The 23050-nt window shown below is 48.6% G+C and overlaps 1 protein-coding gene across 2 annotated transcripts; it reads right to left on the reverse strand.

Annotated features, from left to right (window-relative positions):
• Nucleotides 1–243: 243 nt before the first annotated feature.
• Nucleotides 244–21137, reverse strand: SMO (smoothened, frizzled class receptor). Of its 2 annotated transcripts, none has more exons than XM_081146335.1 (12): nucleotides 20501–21137; nucleotides 8889–9094; nucleotides 7604–7813; nucleotides 7194–7366; nucleotides 6628–6847; nucleotides 6408–6531; nucleotides 4798–4890; nucleotides 4242–4350; nucleotides 3281–3466; nucleotides 2689–2837; nucleotides 2037–2171; nucleotides 244–1792 (listed from the first exon to the last, which is right to left on the reverse strand). In XM_081146335.1, the coding sequence occupies exons 1-12, from the start codon at nucleotides 20823–20825 to the stop codon at nucleotides 1353–1355; spliced, it is 2370 nt and encodes a 789-aa protein (XP_081002461.1). In that variant the 5' UTR covers nucleotides 20826–21137; the 3' UTR covers nucleotides 244–1352. The 2 variants fall into 2 exon arrangements, with proteins under 2 accessions (XP_081002461.1, XP_081002460.1); XM_081146334.1 differs by lacking the exon at nucleotides 20501–21137 and adding an exon at nucleotides 19212–19350.
• Between the last annotated feature and the right edge of the window lie 1913 nt (nucleotides 21138–23050).

A 23050-nucleotide genomic window follows, 5' to 3' on the forward strand; every position in this document is an offset into this window, starting at 1 on the left:
GTGTGTTCATAATCATTCATCTTAGATCAGTGCACAGTGAAGCAGCTGTGCCAAAGAAGAGTTTTGTCCTTATAGAGCCAACTAGTCAGGAAGGGCAGCCAGCACATCTGTCAGTCATGACCTCAGCACCAAGCTCTTGGCCTTTCAGGATAGCCTGAGGAGGGAGTGGAACACAAATGAGATCAAGACCAGGTAAACAGTTTGATGGCGACTGGGGCCTATGGAAAAGAAGCACACCAGGAGTTTATACAAAAACCTTTTATTTACTGTTTATATTTCTTCTCCCCATCCCTATTGATCTGGAACCCAGCCAGCTCCTAAGACTTCCTGCTGCCTGGTTCTTGAAAGTGGGGCCTTGGGGACATGGAGGAGGCCTCTAAGAGGTCAGAAATCTCTTCACCCACCAGTTGTGGAAGTTGAAAGAAGCTTTCCTGCCTGCCGGAAGCTCCAGTAGCTTCCCAGGGTAGCCCCTCAAGTCAGAGGATCCATCCCCCACTGGATGGATACAGGAAGAGACAATGTGTCTCGGAGACCCAAAGACTCCCCACCACTCACTGCTTCTATAGCACGCCAGGCTCTATAGCTGAACCAATCTCTTTCTTGGAGATGGAGTCCAGCAACAGGAGTGGAGGTGGGATGGAGAGACTGCAGTTCTGGGTCCTAATCAACAAACAGGAAACAGGAAGAGGTTGGCCTGGTTGAACTGAAATGGGAAAGGGAAGGAGAGTGCAGGAGAACATGGGCTGGGTTACTGGCTGGGGTGGGGCCAGCTGGACATCAGTAAAAAGAGATTATAGCCCTTCTAGGAGTAGGCACTCCTAGCCCCACAACCACCTGGAAGAGGGAGAAGGGAGCCCTGTTCCCACTTAGACAAAGGGCTAATGATACAATAAACACTTTTGGTCTGAGGGTGCCCTTTCCTGGCACCAGCTAGTACAGAAAAGGGCAGCCAGCCCTCATCTGTCAGACATGGGTTTGGCCGCCTCCCTGGCCACCAAAGCCCATTCCGGGTACTGTCACTCTTACCTTCACCATTACCGCCCCACCAGAAACTCTGCATGCCCCATAACCTTGTCGCAGACTGGGGCTGCCAGCCAGACTCCAGCTGGTGGGGCAGAAACAGGGCCCTGGAGCTCAGGGCTGTTCGCTGGGTGAGGCCCACCCATGGATTTGTCAAGGCTCTTTCCCACAGTTCTGCCATAAGCCAGACATATAGAACCATCCTGGGAGGGCACTGGGCTCTCAGGTTCTCCAGAAGATGAGATCCTGGGGAAGCACTCTCAGGGAGGAAGACAAGCCTCAGAATGTGTTTTTGTTTGTTTGTTTACTGTTCCAGGTCCTGCTCTCTTGGCTTAGAAGTCTGAGTCTGCATCCATGAGCTCCGCCTCCATCAGGTTGGTGCGGGAGTGAATGGGCCCCAGTCCCTGCCTGCGGCCCTGGGCCCAGGCCATGGGGGCTGGGGTGCCAGGCAGAAACGGATCCTGCAGGGGACTGGGCTCTGGGCAGAAGGGGTTGGAGACCAGGGTCCAGGCTCTCTGTCGGCAGGATTCCCCAGCTCCCCAGGCGCCTGTGGCCACCAGGCATTTCTGCCGGGGCAACTGTGGCAGTCGAGGAACAGCACTGGCGCTGGCGGTAGATGCAGGGGCGGGGTGGAGAAGCTCGGCGGGTGGCACCAGCGGGCACACCTCTTTCTTCCTCTTCCTCCGCTTCTTTTTACGGCCCAGGCGCTTCTCCAGCTCTGGGGAGATCTCGGCCTCAACCAGCCATAGGTTGGCTTTTTCCTCTGGGGGCACTGATGATGGGAGAGAGAACATGAGCCTGGGACCCTGACTCTGTCCCCATCACCCTTCTCTCCTAGGACCCCCACTTTGAGCTCTGGGACCCACAACTATAGACCTCTAAGGCCTCAGCCCCACACTTTGGATCTTCTACAGCCTTTCCTTCCCCCACGCCTTCTGGCAACCCCTGGTACTACAGTTCCAGTAACCCCCAGCCTCTATGTCCCCCACCTTCCTGCAGAAACCTGAACCCCATACCTGGAGTTGCCACAGGGGTGACAGACACATCCTGGGGCAGTATGGCTCCTCTCCGAGCCACCATCTTGGTGACATGCTGAGCCCAGGCAGAGGACACATCAGCGGAGGGCTCATTGAGGTCAAAGGCCAAACCCGCTGTGGGGATGGAAGGAAAGGGTAAGGAATCATGACTGCTGGTCCCTTGCAGTCAAGCGCTCCTCCCTTATTGAGCACCATTCACTTTCCCCCAGCCGATGGCTCCCACTCCACCCTGGTAATCACAGTGTTCTCTACCCATCCACAAATTACAGAGCAATTGACATCTGGGGCACCCAGAGAAAGAGTGGGACCTCACTAAAGGGCAGAAATCCAGTTTCTGAAAGCCTGACTTACACTAGCCCAGGGAGAACAACTGGAGAAAAGAGAAGGGGAAGGGAGACGAGTCCTCTGGGAACCAAAACAAACTGTTGAACCCAGGACAGAAATACAAAGGGGAGAGTTGCTGGGGATGGGTAGGGTACTGGAAAAGAATGACTGTGAGGAGGGGAGAGGGCACTGTATTGCCCTACAGCCTTCTGAAGAGTCCACATGTCCATACCAGCCTGAAGGGGGATGGGGCCCAGGTGCTGCAGGGGTTAAGTGGCGCCAGGGGAGGAAAGGGGCTGAAGCTCACCCACAGGCCCATCATGGGAGACGGTGTGCATGCTGAAGGAGAGCTCCTGGCCTGGGTTCTGCAGCAGCTCGCGCCGCTTGGAGAAAGCCTTGGCAATCATCTTGCTCTTCTTGATGCGTTTGGGTTCATCATCACTCTGTCCAGTTAACCTGAGAGCAGCAGGGGTAGGGGAGGGAAAGCGGAGGAGCTTCCCATCAAATCTCGTGAAAGACCAGTGAATCCATTTCCTCTAGGGCAGGGGCCTCCAGAGGGCGAGTCCCTCAGGGACTCTGAGGAACAGAGGCCTAGTCTGCAAAGAAGGCGGCCTAAAATGCAGGGCTCCTGTGTGCCCAGTTCTCAAATCACTCCACTCTTAGAAGATGCTGGCAGTGGGCTCAGCACCTAGCCGGTGCTCCCAGGACAGGAGGTGTCACCAGGGGGCAGTGGTGAGCCACAGAGAAGTCAGCTTCAGGTGGCTCCCTACAGACCCTTAGAAATCACACCTGCCCAAGACTGTTTTGGGAGACATGGGACTGGACAAAGCCTAATGATGGGACACCTAGATTGAGACACAAAGGTTTCGGAGTCAGAAAGGGCTGGCTGCTGACCCCACCTGCACCAGGTGCGTCTCCAGATGAGCAGCGTGGCCTTGGTCCAGACCCAGGTGCTCATGGCAATGCCGGTTCCAAACATGGCAAACAGGTTGATTTTCTCCACCAAGAGGCTAGGGCGATTCTTGATCTCACAGTCAGGGATGGGCTTCTTGGTGGGCAGCCCGATGGTTACATTGGCCTGGCACCTATGGTGAAGGATGGTAGACGGGTGAGGCTTTCTGGGTCTCCTGGGTGGGTACCCAGACAATCACTAAGCCCCACAGCACTGATTCACAACCCTGGGTGCTCATTAGAGCCACCTGGGAGCTTTTAATAACTACTGATGTCTGGGCCACACCCCAGACAATTAAATCGAATCTCTGGGGTAGAGACCCAGGCATGGGTGTAGTTTAGAGCTTCCCAGACTGCAAGCTGGAGACTTGAAGGAGTCTGAAGCCGTCAGTGTGAACTGGTGTTCCTTTTAATGAGCATTTTAACTGCTGCTCCTGGTGTATTTGCTGCACTTCGTTCAACAGCTGAGATGTCTTAATCTCTCAGATTCGTCCTCATTGTGACACAAAAAGCACAGGAAAATTAGCAGGCATTAACGGGCTGTTAACTTATCACAGAGAGGTAACTACTGTGCAGGGCTCTCCAATAAGCTCTGTAAGAGTGTGTGAAAATTGGAGACAGCAACTTCTGTGGCCAACAGAATTGGTCAGAGAAGTCAAAACATGAGATGGCTTCTCAACAGTTACAAACACTCCAGCCAGATCGCCATGGGGGTGCAGAGCTGAGCAGGGACTTGAGGGCTGTTTGCTATGTTGGCAAATTACAGAGCAATTGACATTGTGGGTGCCCAGCGCAAGATGGGCAGACCCCTGCTGGACGGCATAGGAAAGCTGATCCTGAAGTCCTGGCTCCGGCTCTCCCCTCCCTCGTGGCTGCCCCCAAGTCCCCAAGCTCCCGTCCCGCACTCACAGCACGTAGTCCCGGAAGCTGCGCTCCCACTCAGCCTGGTTGAAGAAGTCATAGAAGTGGCAACTGAAGGTGATGAGCACAAAGCCAAAGGCCAGGAAGCCAAAAATGCCTGTGGAGGGACAGGGGTGGGCAGGGTGTTACCAACCCCGGGTGTGGGAGCAACTGTGGGAAGGAGCAACTGTGGGAGCAAATGGGGAAGGCCCCATTGGGGCCTGCAAGACAGCTGAGTCTGGGATGAATTCATGCTGGGCTCAGTTCAAGAACTACAATCTCCAAAATAGGGCAGGATGGGAACTTGAGGCAACTGTAGGAGGCCCCAGTGGAAGGGAAGCAGGCATGAGGAAGCAGTCTTGTCATGAACTTGAACTCTCCCACCTGAGAAGGTCCCCTTCTTTTAAACTGCTACCTCCCCCAAACACACCAGCCTTGTCTTGCTAACTTGTGCCACTGACTGAGTACATCCTCCAAGACCCTGTCCTGCAGGTCCCACAGCCCCAGGAGGGTGCAATGTTGGCTGGATAGTACCTCAGGCCAAGGGCCCAGGGGACCCACTCACCTAGGCGCAGCATGGTCTCATTGATTTTGCTGGCAGCCTTCTCGCTCAGTAGCCCGGGGTGGTTGCTCTTGATGGAGAACAGAGTCATGACTCCTGAACAGAAAGGACACCTCAGATATTAGGGGGTTGAGGCCACTCTCCTGGGAGAGAGGGGATGTGGCAGGGGAGGCTTCCATGGCCCTGGAGTCGGGGTCTGATTACTTCTGTGCTGGCGCCAAGCTTGGGGAACTGGAGACACTGGAGAAATGGAGCACAGCTAGTGGCAGATGTGTCATGGACGGGAAAGACTGGGGCAGAGCACAGATGGACAGTAGAAAGGAGAGTGAAGGCACCTTGGTTCTAACCTGGCCGCCCCTAAGTAAGGCAGCCAGATCCAAGCTGTTCTGCTGAAAAAGGCATAAAAAGGGACTTGAGAGTCCGACCGGTATGGCTGAGCAGTTGAGAGCTAACCCAGGAACCAAGAGGTCATGGGTTCGATTCCTGGTTGTGGCACATGCCCAGGTTGCTGGCTCAATCCCTGGAGGGGGGCATGCAGGAGGCAGCTGATTGATGATGTTTCTCTCTCATCCATCTTTTTATCTCTCTATCCCTCTCCCTTCCTCTCTCTAAAAATCAACAAAAACATATTTTAAAAAAAGAGACTGAGAACAGTGCTGTCCAATGGAAATACAATATGAGCCACATACATAATCTCAAATTCTCTAGAAGCCACATTAAAAGAGTAAAAGGACACAAGTGAAAATGGTTTCAATGTATTTTATAAATGGTACACCATTGTTTATTATATTATCATTTCAACATATAACCCATATTACAACTTATTAATGAGTGTGCTATGTCTTTGAAATGCAGTGTGTCTTTTACACTTATGACATATCTCAATCTGGACTAGTTTCAACACATGTGGTCAGTCGCTACCAAACGGGACAGCACAGATACAAAACATAAATCAGAGGCCCAGACAAGGCCAAAAAGAGGGGAAAGAGGTGGGCTGAACAGAAGGATGACCTTTGTTAGGCAGAGGGAGGAAACTGAAATTTATACACACACAAAAGCAACAAAAATGAGCTAAGAAGGCTTATTGTGGAGGTGGCAGATTGCGAAAGGGAAATTAGGGAACAGAGAATCTGTGCATGTTGTGAAAACTGTGCGTGAGTGTGTGTTGTGGCAGGAGGGAGATGAGAAACCAAGCTCCAAAACATTGACAGTATATGTAAATTTAGAGCAAGCTCACTGGACTGAAGGCCCCAACTCGGTCCATGTGGACAGAGTAGGTGACCCACCACACTAGCGCACCTGGCAAAAGGGCCGAGGGGAGGTTGGAACCAGCCCAGGTTCCACTCAACATGCCATGAGCTGTGGATCAAGGCTCTAAAGAGAGGGGTGCATTTTTCTGGCCAACACAAAGGTGTCGTCCTACACCAAGTACCCAAGGTACTGTGTCTGCCTAGAGGGGGCACCTTCCATTGAGCACCAAGACGAATTGTGACCCAGCTGAGGTCCCACTGCAAAAGCAGCAGAGCTGGCTGCTGGCTGCATCTAGCTCCTACTTTCACAAAGCTGGTGCTCAGAGTACTTGTTGCCCTGGTCTTGGTCGGCTCGTCACTCACCTCGGATGAGAAAGTAACCTCCCACAATGAGCACCAGGCCAATTGGGGCCAGCACGAAGCCAGCACGGTATCGGTAGTTCTTGTAGCCCACAAAACAGATGCCGCTCACGGAGTCCCCATCCACCTACGGCAGGAAGGGGCGGGAGGGACAGATTCGGTCACTGGCCCCTGACCCAAGTCCACCCCACTCAGGACCCCAGGCCCCTACCAGTTACTATACCTGAGCCACAGCAAGGATTGCCACAGTGAGGACAAACGGGAGTGACCACGTGAGCAGGTGGAAGTAGGAGGTCTTGCCAGAGAGAGGCTGGTAGGTGGTGCCCAGGGCTTTGAAGGAGGTGTGCCAGGCATAGGTGAGGACCACAAACCAGACGACGCCAGCCATCAGGGCGTAGTACACAATCACAAAGATGATGACGCAGGACAGGGTCTCGTTGGAACTACGCAGACATGTGGGGTGTCACTTGGGGAGGTCATTCTGTGCTCCCTCTACCAGCTCTCTTCACCCTGTCTCCAGACCCTTGGCTCTAAGGTCTGGAGGTTCCCTAGGAGTCAGGGCTTGGAAACAGGACCCAGTCAGATTTGAAAAGTATACAGAAGATGCCCTTTTGAACAGATGCAGACAATCAAGGTCCTAACACTGAAACCAAGGTCCTAATGCTTGGAGACCTCGGGGCAACAAGGCAGAGCTGAATCCTACCCTGAAATCTCAGGTTCAAGTGCAACCTGTCCCTTTTCACACATTTCAGCCTTCCTCCCTCACCTCTGGGCCCCCAAGACACCTACGTGGGCTCCCCAAGCCTCATGGTGCCATCTGCACGGCAGACAATCTCCCGGCGGGCACCGTCCATGAACTGGGCCAGCCAGCCAATGCTGCCCACAAAGAAACACGCATTGACGTAGAAGAGAATGACTGCAGGGTAGCGATTCGAATTCCGCCAGTCAGCCACGAAAGTGGCCTAGAAGAGAGAAGTGGGGTCCGTTCCGTGAGGCTGGGGTTATTCTGCTGCTGCAGACACCCTTAGGACCCTTCCCTGGAGCCCCCCCGCCAAGGTGTCCTCTCCCCACCTCCCTCTCTGCCCCAGAGCCCAGCCTCTCTCACTGACAATCCAGCTCCCTTCCCACTTTACAAGCTGAGTGCCCGGGACACCCGCGTCCGCCTGAACCCTCCACATGCGGGCCTGCCCTCGGCTGACCAGGGTGAAGAGCGTGCAGAGGCCTGTGACGGCCCCAAAGGCCGCGATGTAGCTGTGCATGTCCTGGTGCTCGGCCTCGGTGAAGAGGGGGTTCTGGCACTGGATCCCGCAGCCCTCCACGTCCTCATACCAGCTCTTGGGGTTGTCAGTCCGAACCAAAGGAGCCTCACACTGGCCCGAACTATTGAACTTGATGTTCTGCACCTCGTTCTGGCATAAGGGAAGGGGAGAAGAAAGACAGTGCAAAGGGGAGCAGGGGGCTCAGGGGCGGCCTCTGGTTTAATAAGAGGTACAGGGATAACATGGCAGAGTGGCTGAGGGCACGGATGCTGGAGATAACCCATGGCAAACTATCTGACTTCTCTGTTACCTCAGCTTCCCCATCTATAAGGTAGAAAAAAATGGATTCATTTGAAATGTGGTGTTGGAGGGGAGCTCTATGGATACCCTGGACCGCCAGAAAGATAAATAAGTGGGTCCTAGAGCAAATCAGGCTTGAAACATGGCTGGAGGCAAAAATAACAAAACTGAAGCTGTCTTATTTTGGGTACATCATGAGAAGGCAGGGTTCTTTGAAAAAGACATTAATGCTGGGAAAAATAGAAGGCAGCAGGAAAAGGGAAGGTCAAGTATGAGATGGGCTGATTCTATAAAAGAACCCTAGGCGTGAGTCTACGGCAGTGGAGCAGGCTGTTGAGGACAGGACATTGTGGGCACCACCCATAAGTGGACATCGCCATTAGTGGGAGCTGGCTCAACAGCATGTAACTCACACACCTACTTCATGGTAGGGCTTAAAGGGTGAATGAATAAATGGATGTAAAATGCTATAATAATATTTGGCAGGTAGTAAATAATAAGTAGTGTTACTACCATTATTATTATCATTATTATTTTATCACTTACGAGCTTTCCATCACTACCCAGGACATCCCATCTTGGTGTCTCTGGCTGTTGTACATGGGCCTTGACTCCATAAATATAGAGCAAATGTCCTCAGGATAGGTTCCTGCCATCTGTGACTCCCATAACTCCCTAACACCTGATGGAGCTGGTGCTCAAAAAATTTTTGTTGAATAGTTATTTTTTTATTAAAAAAAAAAAAAAAAAAGATAATCCCTGGTAGATGGGCCCAGCCAACAAGCTTCAGTTGGGGTTTGTGGCCTGTTGGGGTTACCCAGGGACAAGGTTCTGGGCTCCCCTGTGACCCGTTATGCCAGGCGCCGCCCTATGCCTGGTCCTGACCAGCTCCCAAAGCATGGGCCTCACCCCCCAGAGCACTCACCGGGCAACCCTCAGGGAAGTGGTCGGGGGTGCAGCGCAGGAAGTCAGGCCAGCCCCGCTCTCTCTCCACGATGGCACAGGGTCCTCGGGTGGCTTGGCAGAGGGTGCGGCTGGGCAGCTCCACTCGGTCGTTCTCACACTTGGGCATGTACACAGCACACAGCAGGGGCTGGATCACTGCCCAGCAACGAGGGGCGTTCCGGAGGCCTGCGGGTGATGACAGTGTGGACACATTGCAGTGAAGACCCCTTTTCATTCAGATCCACAGACACAGCTGCACCCCTGCTCCCCAGGCCTGAGGCATCTCTCTTTGCCTCGCCACAGGCCATTATTGCTCAGAGCTGTTGGGCAAGGTGTTTCTCAGTGGGACATTTGGGCAGGACGCTTCTTTGTGCTTCAGGACTGTTCCATGCATTGATGGGCATCTAGCAACACAGGACCCTGCCCACTAACTGCCAACAGAACCCCTAAGTCATTCTGACAACCAAAAACTGCTCCCTCCCACGCCCCATCCCAGGGGTAGTGACTAGAAGAGGAACTTTCTGGGGTGCTACTCGTGTCCTATTTCTTGATCTGGTACTGGATTCCTGGGCATATGCACCTTGTGAATATCGAGCTTATGATCTGCGCACTTTTCTATATGTACATTATAATTCAATTAAAGTTTTATAAAACAGCCCCCATTTCCAAATGCCCTGCTAGGGAGTATAAGCACCTCTGGCTGAGAACCCCAGGTTGATTTATCTTTTGCCTTTTCAGGGGCATTTTCAAAACCTGCTCCAGGAGAGTGGTGGGACACCCCCAACCCCAGCACATGGCCCGTGCTGCAGAACCAGGAGATGTTTTCCCTTGCCAAGATCCCACGACCCCTGGTCCTCTTACCAAGCTGAGGTGAGACAGAGAACAGGTAGGAGCTAAGAAGAGGGAGTCAGGGAGCCAGGTACTCCAAGGAGGAAACAGGAAATCAGGTGGAGAGAAACAGAGGAGGCTGTATCCAGTGCAGAGAGGGGAAAGGAGGTGCCACCAAAACAGAAACGGCTGCCCCAGTGGCTGGGCTCACTCAGCACTCTGCCTGCTTCGCCCCTCCTGAATCATCCTTGCTTCAGGAACACCTATTTCCCAAACAAGAAATTGAATTAGGATATGCTTCTGAGTACGTGAGAGCCAACGTGAGTGCTGGCCACACTGCTGGGCTGGGAGGTCATGGGGGTAGGTGGAGAACTGCTCTTTTTTGAGGGGAGGCAATATAATAGAGAGGTAAGGAGCTTGGACACTGCAACTAGCCTGCCTGGGCCCAAATCTTGGCTCTATCATTTCCTAGCTGTGTGATCTTGGGCAAATTACTTAATCTCTATCTCTAGCCTCAGTTTCCTCATCTGTGACATGGGGACAATACATTTACCTCGTGGACTATAGTGAAGAATGAGCTAACGAGTTAACTGCTTAGCAAGGTACCTGTCATATAGTAAGCACTCAGGAAATGTTAGGTATAATTATTACCTACCTGAGCTTCTGACCACTCACTGCTCTCACTGGGACACAGCTATTCCCAGGGCACAGAGCAAGTTCCTGTCACTTAAGAAGCAATGATCTCACCCTGGTCAGGTAGTCCAGTTGGTTAGAGCATCCTCCCCCCAATATGCCAAGGTTGTGGGTTCGATCCCCAGTCAGGGCACATATAAGAGTCAACCAGGGAATGCATAAATAAGTGGAACAACAAATCGATGTTTCTCTCTCTCTCTCTCTCAAATTAATTTAAAAAAAAAGAAAGCAATGATCTCAGGCAGTGGTACCCATACCTGACTCAAATCAGAATCATTTGGGGAACCCTTGTCACTCTGGGTGGAAAACCCACTCTCAGAAATTCTGACGGAGTGGGTATGGGTGGAGAACACAGCAGTGGGTGCCAGGGGCTGGGTGGGATGAGGGACTATTTGGGATAATGGGGTTGTTCTCTGTCTTGAATGTAGTGGCTGCTTATACAACTCTGTGTGTTTGTCTAAACCCATAGAACTACACAACAAAGGAAAAGTGAATTTTACGGGATATTTATTAAAATGGAGGGGCCTCACTAGAGTACAATGTGTTCTAGAGAAGCAGCAGGAAGTTAATAAAGTTTGGGTTATTTTTTCAGGATTTTGTGATATTCGTGGAAATTACCAACTTTAAAAAATATGTAATTTGTTGTTTTTTGTTTTCTCACTTTAAATGTTTTCTCAGCCCGGCCGGGCATGGCTCAGCAGTTGAGCATTGACCTAGGATCCAGAAGATCGCAGTTCGATTCAGGTCGGGCACATGCCTGGGTTTCAGGTTCGATCCCCAGTGGGGCGTATGCTGGAGGCTGATCAGTAACTCTCTCTCATCACTGATGTTTCAACTCTCTCTCTCCCTCTCCCTTCCTCTCTCTGAAATCAATAAAGATATATTTTTTAACAAATAAAATAAATAATGTTTTTCCATTCTTTAAAAATAAACTCCCCAAGAAAAAGATAGATTATTAAATAAATCTTAAATGACAATGGAGGAGCCATCTGGGGGGAGAGAACTGGACCCTTACCTCATTTCTTACATAAAAATAAATTCCAGATGAATCAAAATAATTACATTATTTTAATTTTTACTTATTGATTTTGCGAGATAAGAGAGGAAGGGAGAATGAGAGAGAGAGAGAGAGAAACATCGATTTGTTGTTCTACTTATTTATGCATTCATTGGTTGATTCTTGTATATGCTCTAACCAGGGATCAAACCCACTACTTTGGCATTTCGAGATGATGCTCTAACCAACTGAGCTACTCAACCAGGGCTAATTAATCTAACTTAATAAAATAAATGTGAAAGAAAACTGTAATGAGATACAAATTTTTTTTAACTTTGTTTTTTTGCTAATCCTCACCTGAGGATGTTTTTTCCATTGATTTTGAGAGAGAGAGAGAGAGAAACACATCGATTGTTTGCCTCCCCCACAAGCTCCGACCAGGGCCAGGGATAGAACCTGCACCCCAGGTACATGCCCAGCCCAAAACCGACACTCTATCCACACCCACCATTTTTAACTTTAGAGTGAGAAAGATAAAATATTTGAAAATGCTGTATTGGCAAGAGTGTGGGGGAAACTGGCACTTTTGTATATTTTTAGTAGTAATAAAAATTAGTAAATATTTGTGGAGACTTTTTGGCATTACCTATCAAAATTTTATACTAGCAATTCTATTTCACATGTTCACAAAGATAATTTATAAGGTTATTCATTACAGCATTGTTTGAAATAGCCAAGAGTAGAAATAACCTGAATGTATATCCATCAGTAGGGGACAAGCTAAAAATATAATAGGACATTATTCAGGGTTGAACTATTTGCATTGAAATGGAACTATCTCCAATAGATCTTGTTAAAAGGATGCAGCTGAGTGGAGAACAGCACCGAGAGCATGCTACCACTGTCTGTGGGAAGGAAAAAACTAAGGACACACCTACATTTGTACATATGTTGGTAATGTCTAGAAGGACACATAAAAACCAGTTTCGGTGGTTGCCTCTGAGAAGGGAAAACGGGGAGCTGAGAACACAAGTTTAGGGATTTTAACTTTTGTTGCTTTTGAATTTTGTGCTATGTACATATACTACCTATTTTTTAAAGTAATTAAGTTTAAAAAAATATGCAAATTACTGAGATGAGGGAAGCTTCCCAAAGAGAAGGGAATGAGATTGGTAACAGGAAGAAAGGGGACATCAACTTTATCTGTATTGTTTTATTTTTTATTTTAATAAAATATGAAACAAAAAGAAAAAATAGGGACACATTTTCTACATTCAGAGAATTTAAAAATAATATTTGCCACAATTTAAACTTTGAAAAAGACTTTTTGTTTGTGTGATTCTGATGAGAAGTCAAGTTGAAAACCATTGTTCGAAGGTTGGGTTAACATTAGAAAATTTAATCAATGTAGTGTCCTACATTCATAGATTAAAGAAGAAGAAATCATATGGTCATCTCAAAAGATGCAGAAGTAGTTGATAAAATCAACATCCATCCATAATAAAAAGATAATTGGCAAATTAGGAATAGAAGAAAACTTCCTTAACCTGATAAAATGTAACTACAAGAAAACTACACCAAACACCACCTTTTATAGTGAAAGGTAGAAAAGCTTTCTATTTAGAATGCAGAAAAAGTCAAGGATGCTGCTACTATCACCACTTCTACTTTATAATGTACTGGAAGTCTTAAGTAGTGCAACAAGGCAATAAACATTAACAGATATATGGCTTTAAAAGGGAGAAACAAAGGCATTATTTACAAATGAGATAACTATGTGTAGAATAAATTTAGCCAGTTTACTGGATTCAAAATCGACTGTATTTTTATATACCAGCAACAATCAGAAAATAAAATGTTAAAGGGTCATTTATAATAGCATAAAATTATCAAATATCTAGGTATAAATCTAACAAATGATATTTAAGAATTCCCTGCAGAAAAATTGTAAAAAAATAGAGAAAATGAAAGCTCTAAATAGAAATATATAATGAGATGATTGAAATACTCAATATTGTAAAGATGTCCTTTTTTCAAATTAATCTATATACTTGATGTAATGGTAATCAAAACCACCAGCAATTATTTTTATATCAAAGCTCAAAGGATCAAGAATAGCCTAGCCCGGCCGGGTGTGGCTCAGCCGTTGAGCATCGACCTAGGATCCAGGCGATCAGGGTTCGATTCCCGGTCAGGGCACATGCCCGGGTTGCGGGCTCGATCCCCGGTTGGGGGCGTGCAGGAGGCGGCCGATCAATGACTCTCTCATCATTGATGTTTCTATCTCTCTCTCTCCCTTTCCTTTCCTCTCTCTGAAATCAATAGATATATTAAAAAAAAAAAAAAAGAATAGCCTAGACTCACTATTAGATACTGCTGTACTATAAAGTGGAGGCTCTTAGCCTTGAATTCACAAAGGATTCTTGAAGACAATTTAGGGATCCATGAAGTTGGATGGGGAAAAATTACATCTAACTGAAATTTAGCATTTCCTTCCATTATAAATGTAAACAACATACCACAGTAATGTGAGCAATATCTGTGGTTTTGTTACAAATGGAAATCTGATATTTTTGTTGGAGATATCTCAAAATACTGTGACTGCTCATCACCACCTTGATGTTATAGTGGTTATTAAACCCACACTAGATCTTACAGCATATTACTAAGGAAACACATATATGTTAGATCACAAACCTTTAAAATATTTAACTACATTTCTTTTTTTAACATTTTGGTTTTATTTTTTTAAAAATATGTCTATTGATTTCAGAGAAAGGAAGGGAGAGGGAGAGAAAGATAGAAACATCAATGATGAGTCATTGATCGGTTGCCTCTTGCATGCCCCCTAGTGGGGATTGAGCCCAAAACCTGGGCATGTGCCCTGACTGGGAATAGAACCTCCATCTCCTGGATCATAGGTTGATGCTCAACCACTGAGCTACGTCGGCCGGGCATGATAACTATATTTCAATATAATTCATTTCCTTAATAATCCTAAATGCTTCTTGTCAATTCTATGTGTTTTACTTTATGAATTTAAAAATATACCAAGAAGGGGCCCAAAGGTTTTATAGGACTGACAAATAGGTTCATAGCTCAAAGAAGGTGAAGAACCATACTATAAAGATACGATTATTAAGATGGTGTGGTATTGGCAAGGGATGGACAAATAGACTTATGGAATAGAATAAAGATTCCAGAAACAAATATACATTTTGATGATTTATGGAAGAGCATAGACTTCTCTTTAACAAATGATGTTGAGACTATATATAAAATTGGAGTTCTAAAGAAATCAACTCCAGGTGATTTATATAACTAACATGGAAGGAAAAATCTATAAAGTTTTGAGAAAATAACATGAGAATAAATTCATGACTTTGTGGTATGAAAGGACATTTTATTTTATTATTTTATTATTTTATTAAAAAATATATCTTTATTGATTTCAGAGAAAGGAGAGGAGAGGGAGAGAGAGAGATAGAAACATCAATGATGAGAGAGTCATTGATCGGCCGCCTCCTGCACGCCCCCAACCGGGGATCGAGCCCGCAACCCGGGCATGTGCCCTGACCGGGAATCGAACCCTGATCGCCTGGATCCTAGGTCGATGCTCAACCGCTGAGCCACGCCCGGCTGGGCTGAAAGGACATTTTAAAATGAGACACAATAAATACTATGCATTAAAAAGTTTGATAAATGACTACCTTAAAGTTCAGAACTTCTGTTCAGTGAAAGACACAAAGAATGAAAAGGCAAGCCACAGAATAGGAAAATTTTAAATACATACAACCAATAAAGGACTCATCCATGAAGATCTACAAATCTTATAAAAATGACAGCTAGGCCTATAGAAAAGATGGGCCAAAGATTTGGACAAACACTTCACAAGAGAAAAACTCCAATGGCCAGGAAACATTTCAAATGGTGCTTAACCTCACCAGTAATCAGGGAAGTGCAAATTAAACCCACAAATACACACCACAACTTATCCACTAGTTTGGCAAAATTTCAAAGGTGGACAATACCAAGGGTCAGGAATCATGAGGAGCGATGATGACTATTCTACAGTGCTACTGAGAGTGAAAAACTGTTTGCTATTATCCAGTAAAGCTAAAGGTATGCATCCTATTATCTCCACATATGTACCTGGAGAATCTTGACCCAGGTTCACCACGACATACATAAAAGAACACTCACAGCAATGGTATTCCCAGTGGCCTCAAACTGGGGACAACTGAAATGTTTAACAAAATGGATAAACTGGGATATATTCTACAATGGAATACTATTCAGCAATGAAAAAAATGAGCTGTGATAACATGAATCTTACAAAGTAATGTAGAACAAAAGAAACATGACATAAAATCATACACACAGCATGATTCCATTTTATAAATTTTAAAAACATGCAAAATTGAAATATATTTTTTAGGGATTCCAACACTAGATGGTAAACTATAGAGAAAAAAGGAAATAATTGTCAAAAAATCAGAGTAGTGGTTACTTCTAAAAGAGGAGGGAGGGATGCCCTGGCCGGTGTGGCTCAGTTGGTTGGGCATCGTCTGGTGCACCGAAAGGTTGCTGATTCGATTCCTGGTCAGGGCACATGTCCGGGTTGTAGGCTCAATCCCAAATAGCAGGAGGCAAGCAGTCAATGTTTTGCTTACACATCAATGTTTCCCTCTCTCCCTCTCCCTTCCTCTCTCTAAAAATCAATAAAAAATCTTAAAAAAAAAAAAAAAAAAAGGAGGGAGGGGGATGTGACTGGAAAAGACAAAAGGGGAGCTTCTGGAGGCCCCATCATGGTTTAGTTCTTGATCCAGGTGGCACTTTATAATGATCTCTTATTTAGTACCTCTGTGTTTAATGCACTTTCTGTATACATGCTACATTTTACAATGAAAATGTTTAAAATATGAAGCAAAAATGAAAACATGGGCCTGTGGGTGTTATTCCATATTTTTATACTTTCCCAAAATATATACTTTTTAAACTGGTTCTGATCATCAGCCAGCCAGGTTTGGGAACAGCTCTCAAGTTCTTCCTGATCTGACCCTGCAAATAACTCACCATCACGGACAACATCCCTCCTCTCATCTCTCAACTAGATGTCTGAGAGGCAAATGAGAAATTTCTCCCAGCTTCTCTGGCTCTTTCCTACTGGCTGTCCCAGCCAGGTGACAGGACCACATACCCCTGTGCACACACAGAGCACAGCAGTGGTCAAAGAGGCTACGTGCTGGCGCTCAGGGACCTATTTCCCTTGCCAGTCTCTGCTTTCTTGCCCCATTTACCAGCCTGGATTTGGCCGAAGGTGGACCATGACCTGGATATTATGTTTGTCTGGTCAACCTGGAATGCCTGAGAGGACGCATTTCAAGCTATAATAAGGAAGATGCTCAGTGCCTGAAAAATCCCAAGTCCAGAGAGTTGAAAGATATAAGAGAGACCGAGTTCTATTCAAACCTAGAAATTGGCCCAACCTGAGCTAAGAACTTGCTCACTCGGTGGCATACTTCCAAAGGCTCAGTAGTCTGAGCCGAAGAAGCACATAGTGGTCACTTCTCTTCAGCAACTCCTAGTCCAGATCTGCTGGACCCTCCACAAAGAAGTCCAATAAGCACCCTAATTCACAAGGCCAAAACTGAACCCAGGCTTTCTTCTAAACCTACTTCTCCCCTAGCATTGTTTGGCTTATTGAAAGGGAAGGTCCCACCTTCCATTCAAGCCCTCCATCCAACTCATCTGCAAGACCCATTGGTTCTAGCTCTGAAACTCTGGGATCTGTCTACTTCCTATGGCCTGTTACCCCAATCCTGACCACCATCATCTCATACCTGGACCCCTTCAACCATCCCCTAAACAAGCAACCAGCCTCCAAGTTTTTCCTCCAACCACGGCTTCTTCACACAGTACTCAGAGGTCTTTCTAAAATGCAAATATGATTACATCTCTCCCTTGCTTAACAGCCTTCAGTGGCTCCTTATTATCTTCTGGACAACATAAAATCTTCTTAATATGGGGGATGAATCCCTTCATTTTCTAATTTTCTAGGTCTTATCTCTTATAATTCTATCTCTCACATGCTTTGATCCAGCTCTATTAAAATTCTTAAACTTCCTTAAAAGTATCAAGCCCTCCCACCTCTTTGCCTTTGTGCATGCTATTTCCTCTTCCAATCCCTTCCCACCCGACCCTTCCTTGGCCCAGGTAATTCCTACTTATTACTCAAGTCATGGGGTAAACGGTAGTTCTTGGGAGAGGTCTTCTCTTGCTCCACAAAGTCCTTTATGTGCCTTCAGCACCCTACTTTGTCACAATACCTTTCATAAATATTGCTAAAGCCTGTTTAGCTGTCTGCCTTGCCCTTGATAACAGGGTTCATGCCTGCGTTCTTCATCTTTATGTGCCTCACAACCTGATGTAGCAAGCACCCAATACCTAAATGAATAGATGACTGGATGGGTGTGTGCACTCAGAACTCAGAGGCTTTCAGAAAAAAGTGCAGAACAAGCCTCTACTTTCAAAAGTTTACATATGAAGACAACCTAGATCATCTTCATTCTTTTTTATTTTTAAATTAAAAAAAAATTTTTTTTAATTGATTTCAGAGGAAGGGAGAGGGAGAGAAAGATAGAAACATCAATGATGAGAGTCATTGATCAGCTGCCTCCTGCAAGCCCTCTGCTGGGGATCAAGCCCGAAACCCCAGCATGTGCCCTGACTGGGAATCAAACCTCGATCTCCTGGGTCATATGTTGGTGCTCAACCACTAAGCTACACTGACTGGGCTAGATCATCTTCATTCTTCAGCCACAAAAATATCTCCAAGAGCTAGGTGACACTGACCATGTCTAATGCCAAATCAAGACCACTCACTCAGGATAGGACCAATCACTGGCCACTAGCCACAATTCCCAGCTAATGGCCTGTCTGTGATTCTCATTCTTGGTTCAGGTTCACTCTACCCCCCCCCCCACCTGACTCAGCTCATACCAACACCTGCTTCTGGCTCTGCTTCAAAGACCATCCCAAAGCAGAAAGAGAACAACCAAAACACATAGGAATGGGACTGAGCTGAGGGATGACGGGTGACAACAGAGAAGAGCTCAGAGTGAACTAAGGATCTGGGCTCAGCGCTAGCACTTCTGCAGGAACTTACCCCACCAGAGGCACAGCTAGTGAGGTTTGAACCTGCAAAGGCGACAGATGGTTCTAACTCCTAAACTTTCCTGCCAAAACCACTTTTGCCTACTCAGCCGCTGCTCTCGGGAGTAGGGGCTGGAAAGGGGTTCATACTCTTCCTCCTTGATTTGATGGTAGCAACAGAAGGGCAGCCTCACACATGCATCAAACTTAGGAGAATTCAACCATCAGCCCTTGTAAAATACATGAGAGAAACAGAATTTCTTCTCATAGTGTGAGCAACTCAGAATTGGATGAGATTCTAGTGCTGAGAGATGTATTTGGATTGTCCACACAGCTGGAGACTCAGGTTCTTTTCAGGTAGTGCTCAAAGAAATATTGTTTATACCTTTTATGTTGCTTTTTTATTCCTTCAGCCTTCTGCTTTACATTTATATACTTTAAAGACTAAAATGATAGTTTCTATGTATGCCCCTTTTTACATACTGTACATTACTATTTGTGACACATTTATACAAACATATTACCATAAAAAGAGTGTATATGCAAAATTACACAGGCCTTATGGTATGGTGATTTATGGATTTTTGAAAGCTACTGTTGATTACACATAGTTTTTGCCAATATGCTGACCTGACACCCACAAAGGATGAAGCTCCACCATGGGCACCATCCTCCAAGTTCCTCATCTGGCATCTTCACCAAGCCAGGAATGATATGGTTTTGTCCAACCAACAACATTCCGCAAAAACTCTGAGAACTCTAGTGGCCCAGTTGACAATGACAGGCCACCTACATGGGCGTCTGCATCAGGATCATCACCAGCAGCACCCAGGACAGAATGGAGACGGGAGATGTGGGGTACCAGGGCAGACCTGAGATGTGGGGCACTGAGGTCTGTCAAAAGGAGGCTGCCAGGTCTGCTCCTGGTTTTTTCCTTTCTTTTCTTTTTCAAGGTCAGTTTTGAATCACACTGGCTAGAAGGAAAGGATGACAAGGCCAGTTATCTTCCTGAGCACCCTTCAAGCCCCCAGCTCAGAAGAGTGACAGGTGGGGACATAATTCACTCCACACTGCTAAGGACCTGTTTGGGTTCAGTCTGCAGATTCTCAGGCCCCACCATAATCCCATCCTGAGGTGAGGGCTCTGGGGCTTCAGATCCACGGGCTCTCAACATCCCAGGCTTAAGTGTCCTTCCTTCCGCAGCCCTGACCAGCCTGAGAACCCAAACTTCCAAAGAACACACAGATAATCTTTAGAACAGTCTCATCCCTTCACAATCTCAGACAAAAATCAGAATCCCCATTTTTCAGGTGAGAAAACTGTGAAATCTCCTGTGCAAGCCAAACAAGATCAGGGTTCTCTGGACTTCCTGTCTCCCAAAACAATATTTCTGAAAATTTCTGGTTACCTTTTAATTACTCATCCTCAGGGGGTTCCTTAATCCTTCACAAATTTCACTCAATTCCCACTCCCCACCCCCATGCCTAAATCTTCTACCCACATCTTTCCCTATTTTCTTTCCAACTCGATTTCCTGGTCTCTTCTCCAGGTCTAAACATCCCCTTGACTCACTGAGCACCCACCCAGCTTTCTGAGTGGCACTTAAGTGGAGCATCTCCTCTTTTTTAAAAAAGTAAAATAAAATAAAGTCCTTTCCCGTGGCTCGGAGCCCCTTCCCGACGGGCCCCGAGCTCCCCCGCGTCCTGTGCTCACCCACCCAGCTCAGGCGCCCGGTGACCCGCTTCCTCGGCACCCAGGGTCCCATCCTGCGTTCAGCCCGCCCGCCCCGGAGTTTCAGACCCTGTCCCCCAGCGCACCCGGGCGCAGCTCCCGCTCTTTCCGCAGCTCAGGCCCGAGCCTATTCTTCCCCGGGGCCCCGCGTCCCCCGCCGCCGTCCCGGGCTCGGCTCCCGCGCTTACCGGACCAGAGCACGAGCTTGCCGTGCGCCTCCTCCTGGGAGTCCGAGTCCCCGGCCAGCAGCGTGGAGGTGGCCTCGTAGGGCAGCGCCGAGCCCAGGCACACGTTGTAGCGCAGCGGCTCGCAGGGGGCGGCCCGGCCGCAGTGGCTCAGCGGCGGCGGGGGGCCGGTGCCCGCCGCGCTCCTGCGGGCGCTCCCGCCCGCGCTCCGCGGCCCAGGCCCGGTCGCGTTCCCGCTCAAGGCCATCCCCCGGCCCGGGCCCCCCAGCAGCAGCAGCAGCCCCAGAAGCAAGAGCTCCGGCCCCCGTGCGAGGCGAGCAGCGGCCATGGCCAAACCCGCCAACTCAGCAGAAGCCCCGAGCCCCCGCCCGCTCCCCGGAGCCCCCAGGGCACGCGCGAAACCCTTGGGGCCGCGGAGGCGACTCAGGCGACCTGCGCGCCCCGCGAGTCCGGTGCCGGGCTCCCCCGGATGCTCCGCGCGCCGCGGGCCCTCGGCGCCCAACTTCGAAAACTTTGGAGCCCGGGGCCCATGTTGGGCAGCGGAGGCCCGGGCGGGGACGCACGGCTCCCTACCCCTTCCCTGGCAACCCAAGTTGTCTTCAGCCCCGGGAGCCCCCTGGGCCCCCAAGCTCCAGCCCCATCCCCTCTCCCACCATTAAAAACCACCTCCGGCCCCCCGATGGAGGCCAGGCGCGGGCCGGAGGTGCGGGACTAGGGCCCCGGCGCCGCCCCCGCACCAGCCGGGGGCCCAGCCGCCACCGTAGCGGGAGCGCGCCGCAGCCCCCCGCCTCCTCCCCGCCGACTACCCGGCTCCTTTGTTGCTCTAGCTCGCTAGGCTCTCTGGAATGCACGGGCCTCGTCGAGCCAAGCCCGGCCCCCCCGCCCCCCCGCCGCCGAGGCTGGGGGAGGGACTGGCCGAGGGAGGGCAGAGGAGGGGAGGGGACGAGAGAGAGGAGGAGCGAGGGCGCGGCGACCCTGCGCGCGGAGGGGCCGGGCCGCGGGCGCTGGAGACCCCGCCTGCAGCCCCGCCGCTGGAAGTAGGCGGACGGCGCGTCCCGGCGCTGCACCGAGACCCGGCGGGCACCTTGATTAACCCGAGGATGGTGCCACTTGGTCGGCTGCAGGGAATGGACTCTTCTGGGTTACGGTGGGGAAACGGGGGGCCTGAAGTCAGCGGAAATCTCTGCATCCCGCCCCGCTCCCCAACTCGCCAATCTTTTCTGCTTGTGGTTAGATCTTTCAGCTTGTCCCGGGGCCCCACGGAGAAGAACCAGGCTTTGGGGTTCCCGCTGGTCCAGATCCTTCCAGCTCAGGACCTGGGTCAGAGGCGACCTCATTGTCACTCAGGCAGCTGCCTCGGCTGCTGTTCCCTGTGGGTGCAGGTGTCTGGGAACCAAACGTGCCAACGTCAAGACTTGATTACTACAAATGGGTGAAGCCTGGATTGTGGTTTCCAACGACTGGCCCTGGCGTGTCTTTGGTTATGTCCAGAAGAAGCCAGTCCATCTTTGATGGCCTTGCTGCTCACAGGATGGCCCAGAAAGTTTCGGCTGCTCTCCTTCCTTACTCTGCTCCTTTTGCCTTTCCTCGCTCCTGCCCCTTTGCCTGTGCCAGTCACCACACTTGATGTCAGTTTACACCTAGAGCCAGGAGAGTGGACTTGCACTGAGCAACTTTTCTGTGTTGCTGATGGGGCAACACACTAGGGTGGCTTTTCCTGTCTCACTCCCTACCCTGACCCCTTCAGCCCAGCTGAAATGGACTAGTTAGTTCTGTTAGGTTTGGCCATTAATAGCAAATTAGTGATTGCATTTCAGCTACCATCCTCAATTGGAAGCCAGAGAGAGAGAGAGGGAGGGAGAGAATTTAATTCAATTTAGCAAGTCCTTCTGAAATCCTAGGATATACACAGCATTGTGACAAGCATGATATCCTCACAGAACTTGTGCATTTTACTGTGGTGACAAGGCTTTCCCTCAAGAAACAATGATAGGTGATGACAACACAGCAAAGTCTCCTCCAGGGCAGGGACTTTATTCTATTCTCTGTATCCACAAAGCATCTAGTGCAGTAGGGCGTGCATTTTAATCACTCAGTAAATAAGCTGCCTGACCAAGGTGTACAGTGAAGCGAGTGTGCTATAGGAATTTATAGCAGGGAGAGTGGGTAGACGTGGAGGAGGTGACATTTGAATCCGGCCCTGAACCCTTACACACACCAACAAGCTCCTGCCTTAAGACATTTATACTCAGGTTCTCAAGTTCACTCAAATCTCTGTGAGTAGGAGGAGTAAGAAAAGTAGAGGCGCGTGGAGCTGGCGTTACAAGTGAAGGAAACTATGACTATGGCTCAAAGCAGGACTGGCCTGGCAATCAGGACATAGTACAGGATAAACAGGGAAACTGATTGGTAGGAAAACTAGGCTAACATACAGAGGAATTAAGGTTTAATTCTATTGGCAATAAGAAAACAGCGCAAAGTTTTGATCAGAGGGGTGATATGTTTAAAGGACAATCTGGCAACTTGAAGGTGTTATGAAGGTGAGAGGCTGGA

Source organism: Miniopterus schreibersii (assembly GCF_964146895.1).
Source record: "Miniopterus schreibersii genome assembly, chromosome: 9".
NCBI classification, from domain to species: Eukaryota; Metazoa; Chordata; class Mammalia; order Chiroptera; family Miniopteridae; genus Miniopterus; species Miniopterus schreibersii.

Excerpts from the sequence above, each read along its gene's own strand:
- SMO (XM_081146335.1), bottom strand. The coding sequence starts at position 20,825 with ATGGCCGCTGCTCGCCTCGCACGGGGGCCGGAGCTCTTGCTTCTGGGG. Across the intron at positions 9,095-20,500 it reads CAAGCTCGTGCTCTGGTCCG|GCCTCCGGAACGCCCCTCGT; the intron begins GTAAGCGCGGGA and ends CATCACCCGCAG. Across the intron at positions 6,848-7,193 it reads ATGAGGCTTGGGGAGCCCAC|TTCCAACGAGACCCTGTCCT; the intron begins GTAGGTGTCTTG and ends ATGTCTGCGTAG.